The 13,474-nt window shown below is 35.2% G+C and overlaps 1 protein-coding gene across 1 annotated transcript; it reads right to left on the minus strand.

Moving 5' to 3' along the window:
* Positions 1-9,107: 9,107 nt before the first annotated feature.
* On the minus strand, positions 9,108-9,879 carry GCK72_016518 (uncharacterized protein; the record flags this gene model as incomplete). The annotated part of the gene is made up of 2 exons (XM_053731544.1): positions 9,108-9,321; positions 9,365-9,879. 2 exons carry the CDS (start codon positions 9,877-9,879, stop codon positions 9,108-9,110), a joined length of 729 nt encoding a protein of 242 aa, XP_053580457.1.
* Positions 9,880-13,474: the final 3,595 nt, after the last annotated feature.

Raw genomic sequence — 13,474 nt, forward strand, 5'->3', positions numbered from 1 at the left:
TCGACGTTTTTAGTTGGTATGTAATAAAAAAATCTATGAAAAAGATAGGGAGGTGATAGAGAGCGGAAGAAAAAACGGTGTCGAGAGGATTACTTACATTCCCGATTCCATGGGCTCGTAAAAGCTAGATACTTCAATTAGGTTAATAGTTACAGCAAAATTAATAGTTACCCTAAAGAATGCGACACATGCAATTGTGAGAACTGTGCCGAGCAAATACTGACTCGTCAAGGAAGCAGACTTTCCGTATGCGTTGCGAATTCTCTATAAATTTGTACATGGATAGTTTCAAATGTGCTCTTTTCTATGATAATGAGGGAAAAGATCAAATTTTTAAAAATCGACTTTCCAACCGAAAATTCATTATGGGGTTATTCAGGTCATGTAAAGGTGTATTTTAACACATTTTTTCCTTATTCACGAGCGTCGAGAAACTATTTTTCACAAATCTCAGTTTACCGTTGGTCGAACAGCGTTTTTTCCCCTTTTTTTGCATTTTTCGACATGCGCATGTAGAAAAACTGTCAAAAAATGGAGGAGAAATGTAGAAAAATGGGAGAAAAACATGCGAAAATATACATTTTTTTATGGATCTACCCACGAAGAAAACTTGTACCATTTAATGCAATTTAATTCTATTCACGAATGCAATTTAATGCATTTTTTGCATTTTTGTGCCATAAAAATGCATTATTTTGCGTTCGTGGGTAGGCAAGTTTTCTTCGTGGGTAGATCCATTACCGTTCGTGAATAAGGTAAAACATGTATTAAAATACATTTTTACATGACCTGAATAACCCCATTAAAACCAAACAACATTGAGATGAGATAGAGTTTGAAAACTTCTGGAGAATTATTCAGAAAAGTCTTTTTTTACTTCCCGTTTGCCTACCAGGGGTAGATGAATAGCTGGGGTAAATCTTGAAGTAAAAAAAACTGATTATCAATTCGAAAACTTTTTGAAATTGTTTATATTTCGAAAACTGACAAAAATCTGAAATTTGCAAAAGAAAAAAGAGAGACAGAGAGAAAAATACAAAGAAAATACATTGAAGAAATGTCAAATGACAGTCAAATGCGGGAAAAAGTGTGAAATCTTAGGAGTAGATGTTTTTTTTATTTTCAGATTGTCTCGAAGCCATCAAATGGAATTCCAGTCAAGTTGATGAAGCGTTGATTTGGAGAAGAAAAGTTATTGAAATTACTGTTTTTCCTGAATATTTTTCAAATAAATCATCTTTCACTTTATATTTCAATCGCAAAAAATTATGCCAAGAAAGTATGACGAGATTGTTAGCTCCGGAAAACTCTAAATTTTTCAAAACTGTTTCCAATGAAAAAGCCATAAATAACAACAAAAAATTGCAATGTTCAAGTCTTTCTAGCTCACTCTTTAATATTTGAAGTGTGCCTAAGAAAAAATCAAAAGTGGCGGACTAACTTTATCTTCCTCGGCCACACTGCTGGGGACGGAATAGTGTCTGTAAATTATACGGAACCTCTTCCGAAGGCGACCGCATAAATTCGAGAATGAGACGAAAGACACAAAGGAAAGATTTGAAGTAAAGAGGAGAGAGAAAATTGGAAAACGAACTTAAAATTTAAGATTTTGTTTTAAATTTCTTTCAAAAACAAATTAAATATCAGTCAGCGAGTGAGGATTAAGAGGGACTCCACAGAAGTCTTTTGAAGGTAATGTGACAAAAAGAAAAAGCTGAAACTCTTGATATTTGAGGAAACTGGAGAATTGAAATTCGTAAGCAAAAGTAGAGATTTTTCTTCAATTTTACAATTCTTTCAGTTTCTTTCGAGAAAATTTGTTAGAAAATCAAGATCCCTCACCTTCGTGATAACTCACCTCAAACAAGCGTATTCTTGCGCCATAAGCCGAAAATCATTCTGAAAAGGTGGCCATTCCATCCCAACCGCTCTCAATTCCAGATCCGACCAACAGAGAAATCGGTAGATTGTCAACTATATTGGTCAACCTACACGAATTCTCCGCCCGCCGGATAAATACGGAAGAAAACTGGTTTGGGAGGAGGAGCTATTAAATGAAACCGGAAAGACATACCTGAAGTTATAAGGATGGACGGTGCAACATGAAAAAATCAGACGTCGGTGTCTTGTGGGCTGACGATGGAGGTGAATGAAGAGACGTTATCGATCTGGAATCAATAAAATGTGAATTGAAATTGAACAAGTTAGACTTTTTGATAAAATTACAACATTTCAAAAGAAAGAGAGACTAGAGAGTACAGAGAAAGAGAGCCAATGAATCAACGAACGTCCATAAACTACGCGGAAAAAGATGAATGCGGTAAGCAATGAACGAGGAGAGAGAGAGTGAATAGAGAAGAGAGAAGACAGAGACGGTCGTTTCGTGAGAAGCGCGGTTTGCCACCATTGGAACCTGTAGGTCAAAAAACTTGGCATTTGAAGAAGAAGAAATGAAATCGGACGAATTTCTCTCTGTTTAGACCTGCAATACAAGGAAGTGATCTACCAAAAAGAGGTGGAGAACTCAGGGTAGCACTAAGAATATTGACGAGAAGATCTGACGAAGAGGAAAGGAAGCAACGCTGACAAGAAGTGGATGATTTGAATGAGAAACTGATTGAAAGTTATTGATTTCCTAAAGAACTTCTTTTGGAGACCAGGGAGAATGTGAGTGCCTCCTGACGGAAGTGTTTTGAAGGAGACGTGACAAAAAAGCGATGCTGAAACACAAGATATCAGAGGAAGGGGGGAAATAAAGATTCGGAATCACAATTTTAGATATTTTCCAGTTTTTCAGCTGAAATTCAGCTTGTTTTGAGCTATTTTCAGTAGGAATTGGCGAATTCTATGATCGGTGAAAAGCTGATGCATCTCAAGAAGCAATGCTGAAAATAGAGGAAGAATCACAAGTGAGAACTGGAAGATTTTCAGCTAATAATCAAGCTGATAAAGTGAAAAAGGTCATTTTGCTCTCAGAATATTAAAATGATCACCGAGAGGCATCACTTGTTGCTCCAACCCGTCTGTCAGTAGAAATCAAACATTCGAGAGCTGAAATCCAAAAAATTTCAAGGAACAATTATGAGAATCGTAGAGAACACTGTCACAGCACAATTCTAAGTTCATTGCGAAAGTGCTTGCAAAGAGAATCCGAAAGAATCTGTCTTAATGCCACGTCATCAACATCTACGAAAAATCGATAACAGGGGGCAGTTTCAATGGGCCAGACGGCCTGTAAATTCAATATTTTGGATATTTTGGACGCAAACGGAAGGAAGACACCGGTGAGGACATCATTATGGTTTTTTCATCGCATTTTATCAAAAAAACTAGGTAGATTTTGTCCGATTCTCCTCACCAGGCTGTCAGCTTTCTATGATTTTCGATTGAAGCTAGTTTTCGCTGAAATTGTGAAATGAGTAGCTAGAAAGGAGAAAATAGAAGGTATAGACTAGAACAAATGATTTTTAAAGCTAATGGAACATTCTGTGACTAACATTTTTGATTCTGGATTTTTCAGAAGCAAGAAACGTCAAGAATCAAAAATTTATGCAAAAATTTCATAATTTTTGATAAATGTTTCACATCTTTTATAGTTCTTTGACTGAAAATTAATTCTAGATAATTTTCAAACCTCAAAAGTACCTCCATGTCTCCTCTTGTCCTCTGATTCCCTTCATTTCTCGCTTCGCTCGTTGATGAATCTTGCGATAGCTCCACCCCATTTCTGAAAGTCAAAAATAATATTTGGACAATTTTAATATAATATTCTAGACTTGTAGATTATTTTTCATTCATAAATCAACAAAAACGGTCAAAAAAACAATCAGAACGAGCCGTTTTTAATTTCGAAAATCAGCATGGCCTAGAAATACCCTTAGATGGACGAGGAAGCCGCATTCCCGCCTTTTACGGTATGCGGCTCATTTCTTCTTAATTTTTGTTTGTTTTTGGCCTAAAATTTCTGATTTTTTGCGCTTTTTTTCTGAATTTTTTGTCAAAATTCATAAATCTCATGCTAGTCAATCCCTTCCTTCTTTTTGGTTTCGATTTCTGCTGAAATCCGTCTCTTTTCACTAATTTTTAGGCCAGAATTTTGATAAAAATTACTATAACTTTTTTAATTTTTAATTTTTTCTTGTTTTCTATTCAGAATTAGGTTTCTCGTGACTTTTTCGTTCCGCTGGGTCTCACTTTGACCTAGGTATTGTTCTTTCTTCGTGATTTTTTTTTGACATTTTCGAAATTTCGTTCAAAATTTTGATTTTTGAATACTTTTCACCCTAGAATCTCAATTTTTTTTTGATTTTTCTCCGTATCTTGTTTCTCTCTGTGTTTTAGAATATCATCCGTTTAGAACTGCACTTCTAGAACCTAGGAACCCTCTTCTAAACTCGTTTTTCGTCATTTTTTCCAGAAATTTCGAAATTTTTCTACAGGGATTTTTCATCCCAAACTTCGAATTTTTTGACTTTTTTGTAAAACTTTTTATATTTTTAGACTTCTGAGAATATTCTACATCAGTTCTAGTTCATTCATTTATCCGGATAGTAGGTTTTCAAAGAAATTTTTCAAAAAAAGTGTTTTTTTTCATCGAAAATAAGCCATTTTTTCTTTCTTTTCGCTCTGGAATTCTCAATTTTGCCTAATTCTTTCTGATTCAAAAATCTATACAATTTTAAAGCTATTTCAAGTAGATTTCAGTCACTTTTGATCCTCGGAAGGGTTTTTTCCTTTATATTTTTTGAATTTTCGCTGAAAAAAAATCACTTTTGAGTTTTTCCAGTCTATTGCGCTTAGAATGCACTCCTATTTCATCTAGTTCTTTCTTTTCTCTTTTATTCTCCGTGTTCTTTTTGAAACACTGTTATTCTCCGTTGATTGTATAGTTTGTCTCCTTCTCAATTCTAATTTCACGGTATTCTTTCTCCTCATATCATTTTTTGCAGAATGGGATCCGTTCTGTCGGGATTCTTCAAACGAGCCTCCACACCTATTTCGACACGTGACGAAGAGATCTCTACGAACAGTTCTGACCGTCCAGTGTGTTTTGATCAGAAGCCGGCATTCATGAAAGGAGTCGATGAACCGAAACTGACGGCAGTGAATTCGAATTTCGTGCCTCAGCTCACGGCCAACGTTGAGCTTCAAACTTACAGAGATTCAACAAGTCATTATGGACCAATTGAAGAAACTCGGATTAAAAGTGTCTATGACATTCTCAACGGATCCATCAACACTGATATTTTGAGAGCAGAAGGTGCGTAAATGTGGGGGAATAAGGGGTATCCCGTTTCACGGGTTGAAATAGTTGCACAATGCGTATTGTCACTCATAGAAGTAAAGTGTACGCACACAGTCCCATAAGTTTCCAGTGTTTCTATAATTGAATGTGACCCTTTTCCAGACATCCAAGCAATCTTGAAGAGCCAGAACGCTCTCAATAAGAATAAGACGGGACAAAACGAATGAGGATTATTTGTTTTCAACACTCAGTCATTTCTCGAATCTCCATCCTTCTCCCATCTATTTAATTGATTGTCGTTGACCTTCTTCGATTTGATTTCTGTTTCATTTTCATGGATTGCTAAAGTAAATAAAGTAATGATTTCGAATACTTCATTTTTATAGTTCAGAATTTTTTGTGCGGTCACCATATGGAAAATTACAGATTGGCAAAGCGGTTTCCCCCTCGAATTGCCCTATTTCACTGCAAAACAGCAGAATTCTAGAGCTGTAAGAATTGATGGATATATATATATATATATATATATATATATCCACCGCTTTCACAAATTTCTCGCTAATAAATCTCATTATTTATAGAAGAAATCCAATGGAAAATAGAGAATTTCGAGGCAATTATCTTATTTTCTCTCTCAAATTTGAGAATTTCTTGCCAGATGACTGCTTCTTTCACTTTTCTTTCGACCATTTCATCGTCTGCGTCTCTCACTGTGATTCGTCGTCTGCGTCTCTCACTGTGATTCGTCGTCTGCGTCTCTCACTGTGATTTTTATCTCTCGTTTTCTCTTTATAGACGTAACTTTAAACTATCTGGTGACTCGGAAAAAGCAGGATTTTGATTGATTTTTATGAAAAGAAGATGGAGGAAGACATTCCCAGCATTTTCATATATTAAACATATTATTCTGCCGTCTATGGAGCTCATTATCTCTTTTGTAATCGAATGGAGTGTTCTGACCCGTATTCGAGGAAGTGGTCTACGATTCGTTCAAAATTGGATGGAAGACTGTTAATGAAGGCTTCCATAAGCATTTTGTACACCGAAACCGTTCAGAAAATCATCAGATAGATGAAAAAATTAGGAATTCAGTTGATAATATGATAATTTTATACTGCCGATGACCTAATTACGATGTATTTCAAAAATCGCTTGCCATGAGTTTTTAGAGAATCTGAAATTAATCAGTTTGCACCTTGAAATTTTGATTTTGGACGAAAAATGAAAAAGTTTATTCAAAAATTCAATTTCAGTACAAAAATACGATTCAATTTCAGTACAAAAAATAATATATATTTTTTCGTACATTTTGGCAAATATCTTGAAAACAAAATGAAAAATCAAAAAACTGGGCCCATGCAAAGTTTCTAAATTTTATTCTCATTCGAATGAACCATAAATCGAGAATTTTCGTTGGAAAGTAAAAAAGTAGATGCATATATAAGAATTACTACTCAGTCGGAGGAACATCTTAAAACTAGATCAATTTTTTTAATTTTCCAATGAAAATTCTTGATTGACGGCTCATTAAAATCAGAATAAAATTTAGAAACTTTGCAAGATGCCACATTTTTGAAGTTTGACCTAATTCTTGAGAAAAATCGGAAAATGTGCAGAAAATTTTGGTTTTGCTCCAAGAAGATTCATTCCACTTGAATAATGATCAGATCAAGAATCTCTACAACCCCACGGAAACAGTTTTTAATCAAATGTCGTAATTAGGTATACGGTATCTCAGCTGACTGAATATTGGTTGAGAACGGAGTGTATAGGAACATAAAAATATTTCCGGACGGTATTTTAGAGCTAAACGATCACTAACAACTTGTTCAACAAAATTATAGCGCATGAACAGCAATTAGTCGATTACATTTCTCAAATTCGGTCAAGTTTCCCAGTTTTTCTGTGTCTCGTTCACTGGCTTCCAAAGCCTAAGTTCATATTACTATTGCATATCACAATGTAGGGATTTTTTTCCTCTATTCGTTTTGAAAACTTCCAGTCAAGATGATACTTTTCCTTGAAGCTAGAGCGTTCTAAACAATTGCCCAACTTTTTTCTCAAAAATAGCCAAGGACAATACACAGTGTGAAAGGTCAAATGATGTGGAAAATTATTTAGAATTTTTTACGCGTAGGAGACCGTGATAGGGGGTAAAATAACCGGGAGAAAAATTAATGGAGTTAGCAAGTTTGAGGAAGAGAAGAAAACCGGGGGAGAGTATGACAATTAACTAAAATACTAAAAACGGGTAATAGAGGAGTTAAGGAGAGTTTCGAATTTAGATGGAGGAAGGAATTGGGAGACATTAGCAGTAATAGCATTCCAAGTTGGAATGGTGCATGCAAAAAAAATCGGGGATAGAGGGATGGCAACAAATTAAGGTCATAGGACGTCGAAGTGATTGAGAGATTTTGATATGAAAGTTAAGGTTGGGGAAATAAGTGGCACCGCTAATAAAGCTATAAAGAAGAAGGAGTTGGGCTTTGAGACGGCGATGACGGAGGGAGAATAAGTTAAGGATTCCGAGCCGGTGGGGGTAGGAAGAATATGAAATATTCCAACGTAGGACTTTGCGAGAATAAAGACGGAGGGGTTTTTCAAGAGAGTGAGAAAGGATACTAGAGACAGGAGGGGAATATACAGTGCAACAGTACTCCAGGAGAGGGAGGACATATGTTTTAAACAAGGAAATGTAGAATTTGGGAAAGAGAGATATTTAAAGGATTTAAAAAGTTGGTTGGACCTGAGAAGGGAAAGATTAACAGTGCGGGTGATATGGGAGCGGAACTTGAGTTTAGGGTCGGTAAGAAGACCGAGATCTCTAACAATGGGTGAATCGGGTATGAGAAAGGAGTCAATGTGATAAAAATGGGAAATGTTATGAGAACCAAGGCGAAGCAAAGTGGTTTTGGAAGGGGCTAGAGGAAGAAGGTTAGATTTGGCCCATGACACTAAAGTGTCAATGCCGGATTGGAGGAGTGAGGGGTTGTGGGAAAATATTTTGATGTCATCAGCAAACGCACAGAAATGGAGGTCAGGAGGGAAGGAGGAGAGGAGGTCATTGATAAAATTAAGAAACAAAAGGGGACCACTACATGTGCCTTGTGGCACACCGGAAGGGATGGGAGAAACAGATGGATCAATATGACCATGACAGAGTAGGAACGCTTACAGAGGAAATCAGCATACCAGTTGATGATGAGGGAAGGAACACAAAAGGACAGGAGTTTAGCAATAAGGAGTTGGTGATCAACCTTATCAAAAGCTTTTTGGAAATAAAACAATATAATATCAAGGGTTTTATGGGATTTGAGGATGGATTTGTAGGCCGATATAGTTAATATCATTATTATGAAACAAGAAGTGAGACGAAGATACACTTTGGCGAATTTCCACTAAAACCATCTGAAGTCAAAAACTTTCTGGCCGGTACTGTATGAAGTAGTATACTGGGAGTATCTCCGAAAATCGTCCTATCTGACATACTTTGAGGGAAAATCTAAAAACATGAGGAAGTTGAGGACGCGATGTTGATGTTTCTGATGGATTTCACTCTTTCTCATGTCGAGAAGGGCTTTCGTCGAATAACTGTAAATTTTTATTTATCAGAGGGGAGTTCATCGACTGAAAGAAAAAATATTAATGAATGCTCATGAGGCGCACAGAACATCAAATATACATATAACATTGTAGAATATTGAAATAATTTTACAAAATGAACGAAACATTATAAGATGCAATAGAAAACAAACACGATGAATAGAAGTTGATGCAAAGGTGATTTATCAGTTTTCGTTGAAATAAGTATGGGGGGGGGGGGGAGGGCGGGTTGTCAGAACCTAACTAAAAACTATCAGTATTATTGAAATTTATTATTAAATAAAACATTTGAGAATGTTGCTGAATTGTCTTCAACATCACAATATGCCTGAAACATTCCAATTGTATTGTTTTCAAATGAGATCACACCAACAGTTCCATCCGGACGACGGAGGTGGTAGTGTATAACACTTGTATTTCCATTGGCGTATTCATATTTTGTCAATTTTCGACACACTTGAAGATTGGAAATTCTGTAAGAGTACATTCTTAGAAGAAAGATATGCATCCACATACCGTTCTGTGAGAGTCAATTCATTGACACACTCGTCAATGTCTACACTCTCGCAAAACTCTATTGTTAAGGTTATCCATTCTGGAGTCCATCCAATGTTCCATTTCTCAATCAATAGTTTTAAATGATTCCTATTGAAGCTTGAATTGAATAAAAAAATCACGAATGATTTCAGCTCGATGGCATCTTGAAAACTGATCCAATGAGAGTGTCGAGATTCAAAAAAATTTGCATTGCTCCGAATGTATTCAGTTCTAAACTTGAACTCAGAAGTAGGTTTGAATAGAAGTTTCAGCTTCACTTTAGCTTCTTGACGGCAAAGAAGTGAATCGACGACTGCATCATCTTCTGATGTATTCGAGTGTTTTCCAAACAAAGTCAACGATTTCACTGCTGATTTTTCTTTGTTTTCACAACAGTAGAAATCAATAATTGTTTCGTTGTCCACTAGTGTAAAATCTTGAAAATGAAGTTCTAGATTGATCAATGGTACATTGAAAATATCCGACAGATGCATTATGAACAAATGCAAACTTGAAATTTCACCCTCTTTAGACGTGTAAAATTGGAGAGAGTGTTCTGATGTCGTATCATCTTCAGTTGGAGTCCAGGTATTTATAAATAAACTATTCCTCACTCTTGTGTAAACAGGCTTTAAGTTTTCCTGCTCATTTCTTCGAAACAGTGATAGAAACTTTTGTAGAACATTTTTTATTGATGAGATATTATTGATTATTGGAAAATAATCTATTTTGAATATCCATTCAATTTTTGGATAGTAATCGAACTTCAAACGAATCTCTCTTCTCAATGAAAACTTTAATATAAATTCCTTCGTTCCATTCTTACAATGAAGTTGACTTCGTGCTGACTTGCACGACATTTTACTTTTCTTACTGCACAGAGAAATGGCAACTCTAAATATCAAAAAGGATTACAATTAGCAACATTGGAATAAAACTCACAATTCAAAAGGAGTCACCAATTTCAGAACTCGGTTCAAAATAAGCATTGGAAGCAGGAATAAAGGGAATTCAGATGGCATTTTGTGTTGGTAGAAGAGAGGTGCAAACGACTGGGAGGTAGCAAAGATCGAAGAGGGGAACGGGTCAAGTGTCAGCTGTCACTGTGCAATAGATTGGAGACGTAGAAGATTAGAGATGTGTGCTTTGGACAGACCCCCCGGGGGGAAGCCAGTTGGTTTTGAGGTAATTACTGGTTTATGGGATGAAGGGTTTAATGAATGAAGAAGAGATGTTTATTCAAAAGGATTACTCACATTCCCGATACCATGAGCTCGTGAGAGCTAGATACTTCAATTAGGCTAATAGTTACAGTACTGGTCATAAAGAATGCGACTTTTGCAGTTTTTAGTTGAAAATAATCAACTTTTTTGTGAGTGTGTCACGGCATCACTTCTTGTCTCACAATGCTGATTGTTTTTGAAGAGTATAGCTGAAAAGTAGAGCTTCATCTTTGTAGTTGACAACTTCTTTGTTCGGGCACATCCTAACAAGTTGCAGGCAACAAATTGAACATCACCATTCATCGAACCTTCATCCCATGAACCAGTGAAAACCAACAGACTTCCCACCGGGTTGTCTATCCAAAGCACACATTTTATCCAAGTTAACCAGTTTTTGTCAAAGTTTCTTAAATTTTCACTACTTCACTAAACTTCACTACTTTCACTAAATTTACGGACATCCGGAAACCTGGAGGAACGTCCAGATGCTTGAACCTCTCATTACTGGACTGATTTTCCTCGAATTCGAACCAAAAGATCAGAAACTTTTTTCTCAATGATGCTCTTTTTTTCTTTTTTTTAATTTCTCAAAATGACAAACAAAAAAAACACCCTTGGCAAACTTTATTTAAAATGAAAGTCTTCTGATGAGTTTACAAATAAATGTTATTTGAATAAATTTTAAGTCTGTGCGAAGGTCGAAAAGTGCCCATGTAAAGTACTGAAATTTTCAAAATTGAAGATAAGTCAATTTTCTTTATAAAAATGATTAGAACATCGTTTTTTGGACATTTTTTGTATTACACTTTCCTTACCAACTTTACTGTATCGTGCTAAAATTTTGAGTTTTTGCCAAAAAATCACTTTTTTCAACATGTTTTCAAAAATAGTTTTTTCGCTATTTTGCAACCTTGCGTTTAGATCCAAAAACCTCCAAAATGAAAAATCTGTTTTATATTTACAGATGTATGTGCACATCACTCGAGGCAAGTCGTTTTTCAAAAATGATCACTTTCTGATTTCGCGAGTAATGTCAATTTTCACGTTATGACTCGTATCTTTCCAGGTTTCAGTTTTGGTAAATTGATGTAATCAGTTTTTTTGTAGCCTACATCTTCACCTTTTAGATCATTTTAAATTTAAAGAAATCCTTCGTAGTGAACAAAGTTGCAATGTCTCAAAGTGACTCAATCAAAAAAATCAACCAACAAATAAAAGGTGTGTTCAACTTCCTGGAAACGGAGTTGTTACACGTAAAACATATAATTTCTCTTTAGTCTTAATAAAGTCTATCTTCTATCAAAATATCGTTGACAATCTCGCGTTTCACTCTAGGTCAATACCTTGTCAAAGAAAAAGAGGGTCCTCTTCTTAAAAAAAGGAAAAAACTATTCCCAGCTCACATATTAGTATCAGAGTAAACAAAAACACATAATCGCAGCAACTTCCAACGTTTTTGCTAAAGAAAAATTAACATCATCATTGAAGCTAAACATTTTTTTGAATTTGAAAAAAAAAATTTTTTGGTAAAAACTCAAAATTTTAGCACGATACAGTAAAGTTGGTAAGGAAAGTGTAATACAAAAAACGTTCGAAAAACGATGTTCTATTTATTTTTATAAAGAAAATTGCCTTATCTTCAATTTTGAAAATTTTAGTACTTTACATGGGCACTTTTCGACCTTCGCACAGACTTAAAATTTATTCAAATAACATTTATTTGTAAACTCATCAGAAGACTTTTATTTTAAATAAAGTTTGCCAAGGGTGTTTTTTGTTTTAAGAACCGAAAACTTTAAAAACACAGAAAAAATGCTCCAAAAAATGAGTTTTTTTCGAATAACTCGACAAAATTTTTTTGAAATTTTTTGAAACTTTGTGGAAAAACTATAATAAACGTCTATAAACTACACTAAAAAAATTGGGCTTCTTTGACTCAAAAGAAAAAATTTAAGTTTTGCACATTTGAGCACCTACAGTAACCCAGGGACCGGTAGGTGGGTACCAAAATTTTGCATATGGGTTACCGAAGACCCAAAATGCATGCACACAAACTGTGTAAACGCTATCTTTCCTGTGGGCTCTACGCCCCTACATACAGGAGTGATGCTCGAGTCTTACGGAGAATAGGTTATATACTGACAGCTGACACTTGACCTTCTCTTTACTTTTCTTTATTCACACTATCTACATCCTATACATTCTTACTTTACCACATGGCAACATAAAATGTCGACATCTCCCAAATTTCCGTTGTTTCTGCTTCCTATTCTTGTACTAAACAAAATTTTAAAGCTTATGAATCCATTTGAAATGTGAGTATTCTGTGATGTATAATAGTATGTAACTATTTTAAATTCAGGGTTGCTATGTCTCTATGCAGTAAAGTTAGTAAAATGATGTGCAAGTTATCACGAAGTGAAATGGAATGTAGAACAGGGACAAATAATTTTTTATTAAATTTTTCCTCCAACAAAGAGATCCGACTCGAATTCAACTATCATATGGAAATTCAATGGGTTTTTAAAATTGAATGGGCCCCAAAAAGAAACCAAAACTTACCACGAAAATCTGTCCTTAACAGGATTTTATCAATTTTTCGAAAACCCCCGCAAGAGATCAATACAACAACTTTTTCACAACTTGGGACCAATTTTATTGTGCCTGTTTGGATTCCAACTGAGGACACTTCAGAGGTATCTCTTAAATTGTACATCTTGAGGGATAGTGGACCTGCTGATGTAAACACATTCATTCTATATTTATCTGATGTATTTAATACTAAACTGGCTGAGTTCGAATTTCATTACCAAGATTTTAATCGGGAAGACAATGAAAAAATAATCGATTTTTACTGTCGCAATTC

The sequence above is a fragment of the Caenorhabditis remanei genome, chromosome V (genome assembly GCF_010183535.1).
Source record: "Caenorhabditis remanei strain PX506 chromosome V, whole genome shotgun sequence".
NCBI classification, from domain to species: domain Eukaryota; kingdom Metazoa; phylum Nematoda; class Chromadorea; order Rhabditida; family Rhabditidae; genus Caenorhabditis; species Caenorhabditis remanei.